Source organism: Solea senegalensis, linkage group LG11 (assembly GCF_019176455.1).
Source record: "Solea senegalensis isolate Sse05_10M linkage group LG11, IFAPA_SoseM_1, whole genome shotgun sequence".
Lineage (NCBI taxonomy): Eukaryota > Metazoa > Chordata > Actinopteri > Pleuronectiformes > Soleidae > Solea > Solea senegalensis.
Genome location: NC_058031.1, coordinates 10,571,936 through 10,588,861, shown reverse-complemented (window position 1 = coordinate 10,588,861; position 16,926 = coordinate 10,571,936). Strand labels below are relative to the sequence as shown.

At 40.2% G+C, this 16,926-nt stretch overlaps 1 protein-coding gene across 1 annotated transcript; it reads left to right on the top strand.

Annotated features, from left to right (window-relative positions):
- Window positions 1-3,695: 3,695 nt before the first annotated feature.
- rnd1b (Rho family GTPase 1b) lies at window positions 3,696-15,673 on the top strand. Its single transcript, XM_044039418.1, has 5 exons — window positions 3,696-3,946; window positions 4,497-4,584; window positions 11,962-12,071; window positions 12,190-12,324; window positions 12,730-15,673. The coding sequence occupies exons 1-5, from the start codon at window positions 3,827-3,829 to the stop codon at window positions 12,973-12,975; spliced, it is 699 nt and encodes a 232-aa protein (XP_043895353.1). The 5' UTR covers window positions 3,696-3,826; the 3' UTR covers window positions 12,976-15,673.
- The last annotated feature ends 1,253 nt before the right edge of the window (window positions 15,674-16,926 follow it).

Sequence of the window (16,926 nt, the reverse complement as noted above, 5' to 3'; positions counted from 1 at the left end):
AGTACTGGAAGTTTATATACAGAGAATTATGCCAAGAGATAAATCATCATGTGACAGCATTAGATTGTATTTTAGACAATTTGATAACAATGTTATGTGAACAGATCACTGACAATGATCTCCTGCTCAAAGCTGAAATTTTTTTTTGAGATAAGCTGGAACTGAAAGTATTTTCCAACCTGCCAGTGGGAATAAATCCTAGCAGCTCAGTTACAAAATCATGATTTCATGGGTTTATTGTGAAATGTTGAGCAATATGTGTGTGTAAAGTTTAGCAGCAGACATAACTGGGATGTTAAGTCCCAGCCAACATGGTTCATATTCATCACTTTAAGTGTAGGCCTATACGATAACAAAAGATGTCATAACCCGACATGTGTGAGAGGTAATGGCCCACAACACATTCAAGATCCATACTTAATCAGCTCACACATGAGCAGCTGTACAATCTGTTCAAATTGTGCATAACCGCAGCCACATGCGCCTCATTCAGAGTCAGCTCGTCTGTTTTTTTTCCACTGCACAAACCAACTTTATCACCACCTTCTCTTTGGACGAGCACCATTCACCATCTGTCTTGTGATGCCGCGTTGCATTGAGTGGTAGCCTAATATCTTTCCCCGGGACACAATGAAAAAACGCGTAAATAGTGGCCTCATCTGTAAGTGTAGAAAATGATGTGAAGTTCATGTCATGGGCTATAGAAACATGTGCTGATGACTTGGTTACTGGCTTGTGAGAAAGGTAGTGACTCCCCTTTTGTCTGTTTTCCTGACATCGTGTGTAAACTGTTGCGTCCTTTTCCTCCTTATCTTCTATCAGCCATATTGGAAGGTGACACTTTACGCCTGATGATTATTCACAGCCACCTGTCTCTCTCTGTCCTATGGTGGTGGTTGTGCAGGTATTGTATTCACTACAGATTGTTTCAAAAGGTGAGAAAGAGTTCATAGTCTGCAACTTTTTCTCTGAAATGCATTCTTTCAGTTTGGTTCATTACTAATCCACAGTGTCGCACACAAATCTGTGCCCCATGCATGTGAAGCCTCGGGAAACCTACTTCCTCTTCAACGCAAGCTTTTCACACCTGAGCAAATGATCAGCATTGTCTGCTTTATTAGAGCAGTTGTGCTCTAATAAATCTCAGCATGTTTCGGCATTCAACACTGACACTGTGTAAGGCCTTTCACTGTGATGTTTATTACACCCTGGGCTGATAAGAAACAACTGGAAAGCCATTTAACTCTGAAGAGGAATTAATACATTACTGAATTATAAAACAAGATATAATGAGGCTTCACATGTAGTCATGTTTGCTGAATGGAAGTGTATGTATACCTGGCTACTGATATTTTTATTTATCCGTTGTTTAGCCAGGAAAGTCCCATTGAGATACATGATCGCTTCTTTAAGGGAGTCCTGGCAGGAAGGCAGGAACTTAGATATAATGTTTTATTAATCATCAGGTCTCACCTTATTCATTCGTTACCCAAACAATCTTAGAATAATCTATTTCAGACAGAGGCTAGTATTTTAAAATACAAGATAGTTTCTGAAAATAAAGTTAACTTCTTATATAATAATGTGTCTATACACCGCTCATTTTTTCTTTTAGATCTAAATTAGTATAATTTTTGGCTTATGCATTATATTGTAGTTGTTTCTATATTATTATATACTGTTGCAAGATGGATTTTAAAACTCAAGTTCTATTAAATATTGCCAAACTCAGTTCTATTTTACGCCGTTGAATTGAAAGAATGGGTGTAAAATCACAACATGTTCCTCTTACATCGGAACATGAGCAAATGCTGTTACTAGAAATGAAATGCAACGCAAAACATGTCCCGTCTGTATAAATAAGGTCACACTAACTGTCGACTGTAAGTAAATTAGCCACAGTCTGCCAGACACGGGAGATAACACTTAATTGACTTTCATCTTTTTAGTTTTCCTTTCACAGAACAATGCAATGCTGTTTCCATACAGAAATAACCTTCAGGGTGTGAAAGTCAGTGCCTGTGCGTCTCCAGAGGTTTGACCTGCACCACGAGTCAGAGGAGAGACCTTTGACTTGACCCTGTGAGCACTCAATAGCTTGTCACCTATCAGGGGGCCTCACACCAGCCCACCACGTGACAACACAGTGGCATTACACTGACACAGTGGCAGTGGTCAGAGTGTCCTTTTGATCAGTCACATTCACAGAAGCATTCTTTAACTCCTATCTGCCTGTGATTTTACACAGCTGATACAGTAACAGTGACCAGAAATGCTCAATTCCACCACCTATAGGACACACATTGTGAAATACACATTTGTGGACTCAATAAACTCAGAGATAGTTTACCTTATTCCACTGCTCATTACTCTGAGTCATAGGAAGTGTAGGACAGGGAAGAGGATGCTGGGTTCTTGTGTCAAACTGACTTGACTGTGACTGTAGTGCAGATTAAAGTAAACTAATTAGTCTACATTGGATTTGTCTCAGTCCTATTGTACTCAGCCAGTGGTGTGCTATTGATCCAGCCGTGTCAAATCAATCAAATCACTTCATTTGAAGCAGACCAAGAGACAAGACTCACAGGTGAAAAAGTCTGCAGGGACTGACTGTTGTATCTTAGTGTATCTTCTATAAACTCATACTGAATATACAGTGTAATGATACTGTTAAACACATCCAAGAAAGAGGTCACTTCCGCCTTCTCTTCTTAAGAAAACTTTGATTCTCTTTTGAAGAAATGTGTGAGGAAAAGAAGTTGAAAAACATAGGAACAGCATGAAATATGATCTGCAAACCTGTATTACACACATTAAAACAGTCACAAAACAAGACGGAGCAAACTAATTCAAGTAAAGTATATATAAAAACTGCCATGTTTCGTCCAAGAGAATTCTCGCTTAGTACTTTCTTAGTATGATATATTCTGTCAGAGGTATTTAATGCATATTTTGATTAAGAATAAATAACTTTGTAATGGTCTAGATTCAGAATGAATGAATATCTTTATTTTCGGGTCTACATTCATATAAAAAATAAACATAAAGGAAGATCATTTGATACAAATGTGGCAATAACAGAAAAAGGAATAGGCCGAAGTGTGTGGCTTATTTTTGCAGATCCTGTACAATCCAAGGAAAACCCCAGATATGTAAAGAAAACACATAAATCATCTTCAGTGAGAGTCTTACCCACACAAAACACATGCTGACATAGACTGTTATCTTTTCTTCCTCTGTGGTATGAACTCAAACTCTGCTGTGTGTGAGCTTTAAGATATATGTTGTTAAAAAACAAAAACAAAAATAAAGGGAACATTTATCACGGCCTTTGATTTTATGTGTAATTTCAAATCTAGACCTCAACACAATACATTTAGAAACTGAGGCTCATTGAGCATTTTTTTGCCTTTGTGAATTAAAAGAGAATTTCAACCTGTTTATTTTGCATCTTATTTTGATGAAATCTACACAGATGCACTGATGCTTTTACACACATTAGGCTAATAACATAAAAATACAGTTATTAGTAAAGTGTGACCTTCTAGATGTTCACAAGGAAATGAAAACTAACCCTCAGCCCTAACATTATCCTCCTCTCAGCGCTGGATCACTGCTGGGTGCAGTGGAGGGATGTTGAAAGCTCGTGAGATGCTGCGCTCCTATTGGCTGCTGCTGGCTCGTATAAAGCGCCGCAGTGGCAAATTCAATCAGATCAACTGCGGACATCCTGAGAGAACTGGACGCACAATTCTGAGCTGTTTGCTGCCTGATTATCGTTTTGTTTTTTTTGACGAATTAAAAACACTGGGACACTCTGACCACCATGAAGGAGAGGAGAAACACACAGCCGCTCGTCGTCAGATGTAAACTGGTCCTTGTTGGAGATGTTCAATGCGGAAAAACTGCGATGTTGCAAGTCCTTGCGAAGGACTGTTATCCAGAGGTATGCGCTCACATTTGCCACGAAAATCTATTTAAATGCACGCACAGCATGAATCTGTCATTGATTTAATAATTTTTTTTAAAATAGAAAATGGGGGGGAGAAAAATGGTGCGTGTATTGCAGGGACAGTTTTCATGCGCATTTCCCCTAATTCGGTTCTTTTCGGGTGTTTTTTATATTCATTGACTGTAAAAAAAACAACATAAAATAAAATGAAAATCACGTGAGCTTTATTTATTTTTGTACATTCTGTGAAAAAAACAAAATCTCCTCACGCTTTGTGCATGTATTAATATTTTATAGGCGGGTACTGATTGTCTTGTTCTCCCGCAGCTGCAGTCGTTTCATGTGATTGATCCCAAATTGCAGCAAAACCCTTTGATGTGACGCGTCTTCTCATTTTGTCGGATCGATTTTCTCACTGCGCGTGAATGTGTTGCACTAATTAGTCGGATACATACCGGTGGTGTAACCTGTAGCTGTCTGTCTGTGTGTCTGTCTGTCACCTCCACACTCGTGACACCGTGTCGCTAATTGTTCCCCCACGCAGACCTACGTGCCCACGGTGTTCGAGAACTACACAGCCTGCCTGGAGCTGGAGGAGCAGCGAGTGGAGCTCAGTCTGTGGGATACTTCAGGTAAATAATCACCTGTCTGTCTGTCTGTCTGTCTGTCTGTGTGTGTGTCTGCACCACAGAAGGAGACATGTCCTTCTGTCTGAGAGACAGGGTTGAGGGTGATAGTGGCTGCTTGTTGTCTTCCATTATTCACTGCACACACTGTGTGCACTTGTTGAGTCTTATTTTTATATTTCCGAGCTGATTACATAATATCATATTATTAGTGAAAGCTGCATTGTGTTACACGTGTCATTAAAACATATAATAAATAAATAAACCGTTGAACAGTTGCTCTTGTCACAGATAAGCAATAATCTATACACATTCTGTGTTAGGGTACATCATATTAAACCTTTAAAATATCCATAAATGAATGAAGTATTGTCACATATTTCAAAGTGCTTCAGATGCCATTCTCATGGACTGCCACAATAAGGACACGAAAGCGTGAAATGAACATTAGCCCATGGTTCTCCTAAGATTAGTTTGAACCAAACCTAAAAACAGTCCTTAATTGTTGAGGGAACTTAAAATTGAAACATTCTCCTGCAGTCGCACCGTGGTTTCCACACAACATTGCCATTGGGTTGTATTTTATAAAGAAAGAGAATGTTCTTGTCCAGAAGTTTGGAATGTTTGTATTTCAACCAGCTTCATTCAAATGTTTTAGGTACTTTTAGAAAAGGTTTGCAGCTGATTCACCTGTAGGTTGAAATTTCAGGTTGTAAATATGAACCACATATACCTTGCTTACTCGTATTTGTATGTTTGGGGTTGGGGGTGAAATTAATAATTCAATAAATATGAAAATCATCTTTCAATATTTACTCGCAGAACAACCAAGGGCAAACCTTCTGGGAACATTCCTGTAACATTCCAAGAAATGTTCTGGGAATCAGAAATTGTTAGCTGGGCTTGTCCAAAACCATTTCAGAAACATGGTTTTCCAACTGTATAAGACATATTCTGCTCCTACAAAGAAGAAATAAGCAGATCACATTTAGCAGTCTGTGTGTAGGGAAGTATTTATGTGGTTTTTGAAGTAAATGAAAGGCAGGGAAATTCTCTGATTGTAAAATACAATCAGAGAATGATATGTGTATATACACACACATTTTTTCCCTGTGCCTCAACCAAAGAGGTAATTTAGTCTCTGCTGTGGTGAATTTAACACAATATCTTTCATACTCATGTCGCAGCAGATGTGGCTATAAATTAATAAAGGTGGTGTGTTTGCTGATAACCGATAATACATTGTTAAACCAATATCTATACCAATATTGTGCCAATAATATTGTGCATCCCTACATAATAGTAATTTTGAGTATTTTACAACAGAGAATTTCCCTGCCTTTCATTTACTTCTGTATAACCTTGTATCATTGTATCCAGAGAGATGGGATTTTACGTGTCTCTCTGTGATACTGATAAGTTACCATTTAAAACACAGCTGGATTCATGCATTTGATGTAACATTGCCAGTTGCTTTGCTAAAACCTAATGTACACATTGTGGCATGTGTATATTTGAATACGTGTGTGTGTGTGTGTGTGTGTGTATATGTATATGTATATGTATGTATATCTATATCTATATATATATATATATATATATATATATATATATATATATATATATGTGTGTATATATATACATACATATATATATATATATATATATATATATATATATATATATATATATACGTGTGTATAAAACAAAAACATTTAATTACACAACTCTACCATATTTGTTTTATATTACGTGGCTTCTATTTCTTACTTTTATTATCTCCACTGCTGTAACGCTGTACATTTTCAAACTTATCCTGCATTCTGAACTGATTAAATATGTCCCTTTATTTAGCGGTCTGTTGTGTGGCAGGAAGCTGCATTTCTGTCTCCACTGGCAAAAAACACGAGGATTATTCCACTTCACTTGTCGTTATTGCTGACTCTGTGCATCATATGTTCATTTACACGCTGTGTGAAAAAGAGGGTCAATGTGTCAGTGTGGATCTCCCCGCGGATCTGTTGTTTTGTGTGTTGACCTGAATACTGTGAGCACAAGTCTGCAGCACCTGTTTGATTCCCTTCATGCTCACTGCACAATGGGCCCACATCCCTGTCCATGCACACTCATGCTGGATGTATTGGCACTTTCATTAGGTCACCAAATAGCTGAGCAAGTGGGCTTAAGTGTGTTTGTGTGTGTGTACTTCTGTTGGTTACCTTTTTAGGACCTTTTCATTCCTAAACACTAATAAGGGATAACCTAATTTCTGAGGAACTAGTTAAGTTCATGGCTGAGGTTTGAATCGTTGTTAGGCATTAACTGGTTATGGTTAAGGGATAAGGCTTTGTTTATAGGCTGCTCAAACTAATGGACGTCAAGAAGTACTGTACTAAGAAGAACAGCTGTGCAAACCTGTGTACAACAAATCCTTTATGTAACAGACCTGCTTTAATAAGACAATGCTGTGTTTATACTGTGTTTCTTGGTTTCCCCTCATTTTTCAAAAGCAGCAGTAGGAAAGCAGTGAGTGTAATTCCTTCCCCAGACCAAAATCCCCACTTTTTAATCTCTGTAAAAACTGTGGACTGTGAGTTTGGCCAGCAGGAGTGGGCCTGGTGCCTGTCCGGGGGATGATGGGCACACATAGGACATCCTGTTGAGTCGCAGGGTTTTCTGGAGCAGACAGACACGAGGCAGCTCAGAAACTCTGGTGACCTGCATTCGCTTCCATATGCTGCTCCAGGTCACACACACACAAACAGCATGATGTAGGGGATTAGGACTGTAAATGAGACCACTGGGCCACACACTCCACTGCAATCCACACCGACTTATTGAGTTTCACTCTTCTTTCTTTCTTTTTTAGTGTGTAGTAGTAGTAGTAGTAGGTAATTGGGGAGTAATAGACGGCAATACCATATTACTAATCATCAAGTGTTAAGTGATATCACCAGGGTAAACTGTATGGAACATACTAAATTATAACTGTATATCATATAATATGATAATTAACAATTTTGAGGAACAAACACTTTAAAACACTGATGGTAGCATCCAGTCACTTTGTAAATAACATGGCATTACTGCAAATGTAATAATTAAGTTAATCCCAAGCTGGACAATAATGGTTCTCAATCACTTCATCCAGTAAATACAGGAAACCTGTATGCAGTTTAAAAATAATACGTGTTCAGGGGGAAAACAGCTTTTACAGGTTAAAGTGTCAAATATTTGATGTGACCCACACTTGCAGTTGAACAATGGCACAACTCTGGATCTCTTAAAACTGGAATGTAATCAATGTGATTAATGTTACTGGTGTTTGTTCACCTTTTTCATGTCGAAAATATCTGCTGTAAAAAAGGTCTATCACACTTTTACACAGTACTGTAATATACTACCTTTTCTTTCTTTCTTTCTTTCTTTCTTTCTTTCTTTCTTGTCCTTCTTCTGTTGAACTTTTTCTCTAACTCTCTCATGCCCTTGTTGGCTAATAAAATAGATTACAACAAACTATCACATACAACATTACTGTGATGTTTTATACACAGTATTTTAATTTCTCGCAGGCTTTAGGTTTGATTTAAAGACTCATTGCTTTCTGGCTCCACTAAGAGGAGAGCTGATATCATCGCCTCTTTCCTCGTTGTATAAACGACTCTTGTGTATCTCCTGATTCATCAGATCATCAGATTCCTGGTGATGGACGACAGGCAGGAGGGCAATTTGCTGGCTATACTGTACAGTTTCCTCTTCTTACTGTAATTTGCTCTAATTGTAAGGAGTTGTGCTGCTGCAGCCGTTCCACATTGAGAGGGTCTCCTTATCATCCCGACTCCCCGTCATTGATTAGACTGACCTCATCACCAGCCCCACATGGCAGGCAGCTCCTTCTCCCAGCTCCGCCATGGATTTACAGACCAAAATCAATCCACCGGTTTTAATCAGCCTGGTCCGATCTGACATGCGGGGGGAAAGAGGGAAAAAGGGGACGGCGAACACTGTCTCCACTGGCAGTAACTCATGAATCGTGAATAATGGGTCTCATTATGGTGTTAGCGAGTAATTTATTTCAGGTTGAATGAACTTCCTGATAAATCCTTTCAGATTTAGATGATACTTTTATATTCATTTAGGCTGATGGAGCAATCTGTACAAATGTATAAAGTGAGGAATCGTTAATAGACAATACTTTTGTTATGGTTCTGTATCTCATTTTACGGATGTTTCGGGTTCAACTGATACAGCTAGTGCTTATTTCCATCCTAGGTATATCACTAGATTGTTTTGATCAGATTTGACAGTGTCAAGTTACAAAGCTTGTTAGCAGTTCAGACGTGGTGATGCTCAGGAGCAAAGTCACCCCATCTCTCCTCCTGTGGGGCGGTTTCAGCTCTGACTCTGACTAGCTCTGTCACGTGAAACCAGGAAAGAAATGTCTGACTCAAAGTAATGTGGTTGTGTTGGCTGCTCTGTAAAGTCGGCAGTTAGACACTGCAGAACCAGCAGCAGCAGCAGCAGCAGCGGCGTGTGCTAATGATAGAGACAGTCTATGTCGGCGCAGGAATTCACTCACTCATGCACACACAGAAAGGCGGATTCTCCCCCTCCCCCACCTGTACTCAACACTACTTGCAGCCTGTGAAGCCCACTTCTACTTTGGCCCAATTTCCACCTCAACTCTTGGCTCTGGGCACTGCACCATCAGATGGATGCAGTCGGGTTCAGCCACATGGAATTTGGTTGTATGCTCCTTTCAATTCCCTCCTTTCCCGATTTAGTGAGCCTCACTCTCCATGTTTCATGCCCCACAAACTCTCCATCTGCTGTAGAGACATGTTGTTGTTGTTGTGGAGGGAAAGTGAGAGAGGAAATATTTGGGCCATGGTTAGGCACTACATGTGCATTTATCTGTCTATCCAGGGCATTCGCTGCACTGTTGCAATGAAAAGATTGAGGGGAGCCAGTGAAAGAGGCAGAAACTGGCACTCTGTGATATCAGACTGCAGGGGGTGAAGGATTAATGGCATAGGGTGGTTCTCAGTGTTCCGTCTCAGTAGAATACACTCCTGCTTCCCATCCTCTCTTCCTGCTGTTTTTTTTTCTTGAAACATCTTTTTCTTCCAGGATTAGAAACTGCACCCTAAAATGTTGGGAAAGAGCTGCCAAGGCTGCTGAGCTTTAAATAATATATAATATTTCCACATTCATAGTACTGTTTATTCAATTTCTCCAAGAATGGCTTGTATACACCTACTGATTCATGCTCCCTTTGTCCAGTACAGAAGATAAAATCAATTTCATTTGAGGGTTGAGTAACAAAAGAAACATCCTTCTCCTCTCCCTCCCTCTTGACAGGGTGATACTGCTAAACTAATTTGTCAGCTTTAATTGCAAAGGCTCTTGGACCCCCTGTGCAGCTTCTGTGCAGCTTATTATCGATTGATGCATTTAGATCAGTGGCCATTTAATGCAGAATCACATGAAGGTTCAATCTGTGCAGCTTCTGTGCAGCTTATTATCGATTGATGCATTTAGATCAGTGGCCATTTAATGCAGAATCACATGAAGGTTCAATCTCCTTTGCTGAAGACTGAAAAACTGTATAATGCCCTGCTTTTGGGTTTCCCATGGGATAACACACACACACACACACCAATTAGCATCATTGCGTTGGTGCTAATTGTTCTGGTGTGAATGTGTGTCAATTTCCACAGTCAGCAAACATATCTCACAGATGAGTGCAGCTTTTCTGCTGAAACCCGAAGTGTGAAATGGTGCGAAGGCAGAGATGTAAATTACATGTATCTGGTGGTAGCATCTCTTTTTCTTTCTTTTTCTTTAAGACTGACACATCTGCAGCAAATGATTACATTTTGGTTAATTTTCTATTTAAAGAGAGGAGCAAAGTAATTCCAGAGGCATATACACATATAACACATAACATGTATCCCTTTGTTCCTCTGCAGTGATGTTGTCTGTCTTCAGGACACTGAGCCCTGAGGAATTTCACCACAGCTTGTCATTATTCCACTCACAGCACCCAGCAGCTGGCAAATTCAGTTTTACCCTTTGATAATGTGGAAAATCATTAAGTATTCATGAAACTGAGATATATGCAAACATCCATGTTGTGTGTGTGTGTGCGCGCAAGGTTTTTTTTTTTTCCATATGTTTTCTGATGCATTGTTTTTCTGTGCTATAAATCAATTATGATGGTTGTGTAATATCCAGTGAGTGATAACACAGACTGCTTTGGTTATCAGTAGCAATAAGAGGAACACTGAATCCCATTAGGGATCCACACTGAGCATTAAGTAAACATGTTAATCCCATTGAGCTGCTCCTCTTCTGTTGCAACTTATCGCTGATAGGAAACACCTCTGCCTGCAGCCAAATTTAAATGGGGAGATTGTGGATGCTGGCATGTGTGAATGTGTGTGTGCATTTTATGTGATCAATGTATGACTGTGGTCCCCAACTGTGTGCAGAGCAGAGGAATGTCCCCAACAGTAGGTGGGTGGGCAGTTTGCGGTGTAAAATGATTGATTGGCAGTTAAGGCGAGCCTTTATGGAGAGGTGGGAGGAATGCCTGATGTCGATGGTGGATTTCAAGGCTGTTGCTGTGGTAACAGAGGGACTGGAGGTATCAGCGCAGAGCAGAGGATTTTTTGGGGGGGTGGGCGGCTTACTTAAGGATTCCAAGCATGAGTGGGAGCGTCTGCCTGCCCCGAGCCCCACCATTCCTCTTGCGTAATCTACTGCAAGAGAAGATCAATGAGGATTTAGTGCTGGGTTGTCATCTTCTGTCCCTCTGAAATGCTAGCAGAGGATATAGGAGCAGGGGGAAAAGCAGTTTCAGGGACAGCAAAGTGAGCCGTGATGCCGATTCCACATAATCCCCGCGGCTGTATTCTGCTGCTCCACCTCTGCTGCTCGATAACACCCTTTATTTTCTCTGAATAAAAACGGTTGGTCACCTCTGTTTCAATAATACATGAAAAAGGCTCCACTTAAAATGGATTAAACACTCCCTTAAGTCTCACATTTTACAGAGCATATTCAGCCGGATCTGTCTTTTTGTGACAGGTATATGTATTGTAATGTGGCACCAGCATATACCCTTTTCCGTTTTTTCTATGATTTTTCTATGTCCATTGATTAATCTGGCAAACACTAGTCTAGTCTAACCTAATATTTCAAAATTGTTCCCTCAATGATTGCTCCGACCTCACAATTCAACAATATACAGTACATCTCAGAAAACTTGATATATAACAGTGTCTCTACCAATGTCTTGAGGTCAAAATCAGAGATGTTCTATTTTCTCAGTTTGTCTTGTCTTCCACTCACCATGTCAATGTGTCTTCTCTTCCTTAGGTTCTCCATATTATGATAACGTGAGGCCCCTTTGCTACAGTGACTCTGATGCAGTTCTGCTGTGTTTTGACATCAGCCGTCCTGACACAGTGGACGGTAGTCTGAAGAAGGTAATAGCTGCTGCTATATACACGTCCTATTACTCTAGTGTAATAGGACGTATATAGTGTATTTACACCCTGTTGTTTGTTTTCCACTGAAATATTATTTGTACTCGTTTGTCCACAGTGGAAAACCGAGATCCTAGACTTCTGTCCCAGCACACGTATCCTGCTCGTTGGCTGTAAGATTGACCTGCGCACAGATGTCTGCACGCTGATGGAACTGTCCAATCAGAAACAGACTCCCATCACCTACGAGCAGGTGAGAGACATTATGGAACGCGTGAGCACATTTATACAATTTAATATAGTCAGTGCTGAATTTAAACCATGGATGGCAAACATAGTTACATAACTGGACAGTTATGTTAGATTATTTAGAATTTGTGTAATAGAATAGAATTTGTCCAGTTTATGGATTGTTTAGTACAACAGAACATACACACTAGAAAGCACATGTGCACATAAGAGAGTGATTAAAAGAAAAATCTTTAAAAAAAAACAACACAGAAAGCAAAAAACATGTAGTTACAAAAGCCAAACAGTATGATACGAATAATCAACTTGATATTTTTCATTTAAGCTCAAGATAGAATGCCAGATTTTCTGTGGTGGACACAGAATTTAAATTCATGAAAATAACCTCCTTCTCTTTCACCTGTTTCAGGGCTCTGCTATGGCCAAGCAGCTGGGTGCAGAGGCGTATCTGGAGTGCTCGGCATTCACCTCAGAAAAAAGCATCCACAGTGTGTTTCGCACCGCAGCTATGGCCTGCATCAACAAGCTGCAGGCTCTCCCAAAGTCCAGCCCCACCCGCCGCCTCTCCAAAAGACTCCTCCACCTGCCCAGCAAGTCAGATTTGCTCTCCTCCACCTTCAAGAAGGAGAAGGCCAAGAGCTGCTCGGTCATGTGAGTGAAGACCTCGTGGGTTACAGTCCTCACATGCAACCCCAACCCCCTGCCGTTTTGGTCTTGGGGAAGGGGGGGTGGGCATGATGGTTTTATCAGGGCTTCCTGCTGAATCCTTCCCTCACCCCCCCAAAAAACCAAACACCCCTCAGAAGAGGTGGACACCTCGCTGTCCACTTGCTCCTGAACCTTTTAGTGCACATCCATCTTTTCCCACAACTGTTTATCTTGCTTTCAAACAAACAAAAACCGGTCAAGGTTTGATCATTGAGCTATCATGTTTTCACCTGTAAACAGTATGCAACTACAATGGTGTAACATCCGTCCAATTTTACTCTCTCTAGGCACATGTTGAGTTTGTCCAAATTGGAAATGTGCAACGTGTGACGTTTAATCTTGTGATGTAAATGCCTCTTAGACAACTCAATGGATATTTTTCTAAGTGCAAAAATAAATCTAGCATGAAACCGTCAGGAATTAGCTAAATCCTGTACATCCCTCTTAGCAAGGTGTGTGATGTGCAAAACAGCTTGTCACTATAGTCCCCATTTAGGCCTGTGAAAGCACACAGATGTAGAGGGACGAACCATAGAAGTGAGAGCTATTACACAGAGGGCTGCTCTCGTCGTCTTGAGGGTGACGAGAGCAGGGAGAAGAGATTTTGAGTGCTGGCTGCTATGCAGATACCAGTCTAGACTACACCAACCTGCATGGGTTGTGGATGCATGGTTGCGTAGCTCTGGACAGCACAGCTCCATGGGCTTTCAGTGGAATAATTCGAGAAGACTGAAGGGGCTCTGTGTGTACAAAGGGAAGTGTAGTTGTACTTCCAGTGTCTCTGCTGACACAGCTGGAAACTACTTTTAATGTCAGTGATGAGACGGATACATTTAAACCCATGAGAAGAGACACTTAAGCATCAACACAAACGATTCAATGCTGAGCTGCTGAAAGTTATTTATGAAGCCGTGGTTGTTTATTGAAAGGCCAGTGCTACAGTATGAGGCATTCTTAAAAGCATAGGAAGATGCCTACCGAATTCAGGCTTGCTGCTAACAGATCAATCTGTTTTGTAATTTCAAATGTTCCTCAAAAGATTTGTAGCATTGCATTGTTTACAGTTTTCCAACAATTCTCAGATGATATGCAGTTTTGAAAAATGCCTTTCATATTAGATTTTTTGACAACTGTACTATGCCTGTGGTTTTCTCTCATTTGCAACAACCTAATGTAGCACTCCCAACCTAACTACTCTTCCAGGATGACTCTAGCTTGTGCAGTACCCTCTTGTTAATCTATTGACCTCCAATAAGCAGCACTTAATGTAGGCAACAATGTCTTCAAAGCGAAACGTGGAGTCTTTTATGAGCTTAAATCTTTGGCTTCATGGTGTGTGTGCAGCATTGATCTCTGTGCTTCTAACCATAAAGCAATAATGATTTAAGTGCTTGTGACGCAAGGTAACCTGTGTGGCAATAAAGATGGGGCTTTGCGATTACTGTCATGCTATAAGTGCTCCGTGGACATCTGACGGAAAACCGTCTCTGCTGTACAAAGAGGCTGCTGATCTGTGTTTGACCCTCCTCCCCCTGTAAGTAGCCACTGGTATATAGAATAGCCAGTGACGATGATGTGCCAGGAAAAAGATGTGAATAAGAGGGAACCACAATTTTTGTGTCAAAAGATGCTTGAATTTATCGTCAATTTTACATAATCATAAAAAAAAATAGTAGAAAGGCTTGAGATGCTTGTGTGAGTTGACAGTGATATGCTTTCAAAATTGGAAATTCAAAAGTCTAACAATCATTTTGTAAAAAAAAAAAGAAAAAAAAATGAAACAATGTAGGACTGAGGAGAACAAGTAATCAAAGCACAGGCTGGCCCTGTCGAAAGAAAGTGATTTCTCCCTATTTTTCCATTATTCATTTTTTTTGTATTTAATCGCATGTTGTGAGTATCAGTGTTATGGAAATATCTCCCTGAGATGATTGTAGCGTTTTTATGAAGCCGTGGACTGCCCCTGGTAGTCGGAGGAACTTAGTGGAACTAAGTGGTGATTTGCACAAAGGCTTCCAGTTCATGGTCACACCCAATTCCTCAGCATTACCTAGCAACAATTCACTATAGAAAAGGCAGACACTGGCTCTCGAGTTGGTTGTGTGGACAGAGAGCGGTTGGCTCACAAGCAGACGTCCCCCCTGCTCTTTACAGCATCGGATATGCATTTATTGCCAGACTTGTTATTAAACAAAGAACATGTCTTGAGGTTTTTTTTCTCTGGGTTTGCGCTGTGATGCCAGGTCTTCTGAGGATGGGTTGGGGGGAGGGGGGCTCACGGTATGGATGGGATGGACCTTGTCAGTTAATATGCAGCCTTCGTGTTGTAGTCAGTGTGTGGTACAATGGTGCAGTCAAACTCCTAAGCATGTCCTATTAAAGTTGTATGATTGTACATACTGTCTGTTGTTTTATAATCATTGTAAGATGTCTTAAAGGATGTCACATGATGATATTGTTATTGATGTTAATATTTATTTGGTGGCTTTTCTTTTTATTTGGTCAGTTGAATTGTACATTTGTTGAAAAACTGTTTTGGAATTTTTTTTTTTAATTTTATGTCTTTTTTTCTCTTTTTTTCTTAGTTTTTTCTTTCATTCTTTTTGCTGTGTTAAATAAAGCTTGCCCTGTCCGGCACCCTTGAATTGTTTTATTTATTATTTTCCTGTCATATAAACTTAAATCACAATCCAAGTGTATTTCCCCAGTGGGGCTCTATAAAAAAGTCTTGGAATAGATTTGGTTACCGAAATTCGACTTGCTTTCTCACACTTCCTCTCTTACCTTATTTACACATCGTTATGCTGCATTAATGTATACCTTAATCAAACAATGTCATACAGTTTACACATTTCAAGTTGAAATACACTGACACCCGTGTCGTTTCACGTCTTTCTGTTATGTTATAAGTGTTGTAATAAACAGTGAAGATGTCTAGTTATGGTTAGAGTCAAAATGGTTGAATTGCTGTCATTTAATATGATGATAATCAGGGAGTTAATCACAGACTGAAGAACTGAAGAACACATCAGTCAGATATGAAATTTACAAACATGTAACATGATATTTACTCTTATTTACCCTTCTTTTGAAATTCAATGTCTTTTACTCAAATATAAAATCATTTTCAGGATTTGAACTCTTTAAATGGCAGTTTAATAATTTCCAGATTTTGTGTGTGTACATTTTTTTGCCACTAAGGTGTCCAGAGGGTAGTAAATTTGAGGAGAGCACGAGGGTTAAAAGAATGTGTGAAGGTGGGCGTGTCCAGGGCATTCAGCTGCATGAGGGAGTGCAGGTATTAGTCACAGGTGAGCTAATAGTGACACAGCTGGGGCTGCTTTGCAATCATGCTCTCCCTATATATGCAGGAGGAAGAGCACACTGAACAGCTGGGCTGGGCTAGTGAATGGGTCACAGATCATTTTTCTGAAGTTTGTCTTGTTTTGTGTGCAGTCATGGGTTAAAGTTTATTTTAAGTTGTGAACAAGCCAATTGAGTTTACACTTGTGTTGAGAGAACTAACGGTGGCAGTGAGACATAAACTAATAAAATCAAACCCTTTTTTGTAGATGTAGATTGATAGACAGATCGCACATTCAACCTGGTGGGTTGTTGGAAACTTCACTGTCACTTCAGAAGGTGCTCCAGGCCACTGCTCGCATCTGTCTTCAAAAGTACCACATTTGGTCTCTGCCAGTTGCAGAGGTGTTGAAATCTGGCCTCATGCCACAGGATGTGGCAGTGGTGCCAGCAGACCAACTGGCCCATTCGTCCTTACAGTGGCTCTTCTTCCAGTACTCTAACAGGGCTCTAACAAGCACCTCTCAGATGTAATGGCACTGTGCCGGTGTAGAGGCACTTTAAAGCTGTTGTACCTGAGGATGCTAAAACAAGT

Coding starts and splice junctions, on each gene's coding strand:
- rnd1b (XM_044039418.1), top strand. CDS start 3,827: ATGAAGGAGAGGAGAAACACACAGCCGCTCGTCGTCAGATGTAAACTG. Junction 3,947..4,496: donor CGAAGGACTGTTATCCAGAG/GTATGCGCTCAC, acceptor TCCCCCACGCAG/ACCTACGTGCCCACGGTGTT. Junction 4,585..11,961: donor CAGTCTGTGGGATACTTCAG/GTAAATAATCAC, acceptor TCTCTTCCTTAG/GTTCTCCATATTATGATAAC.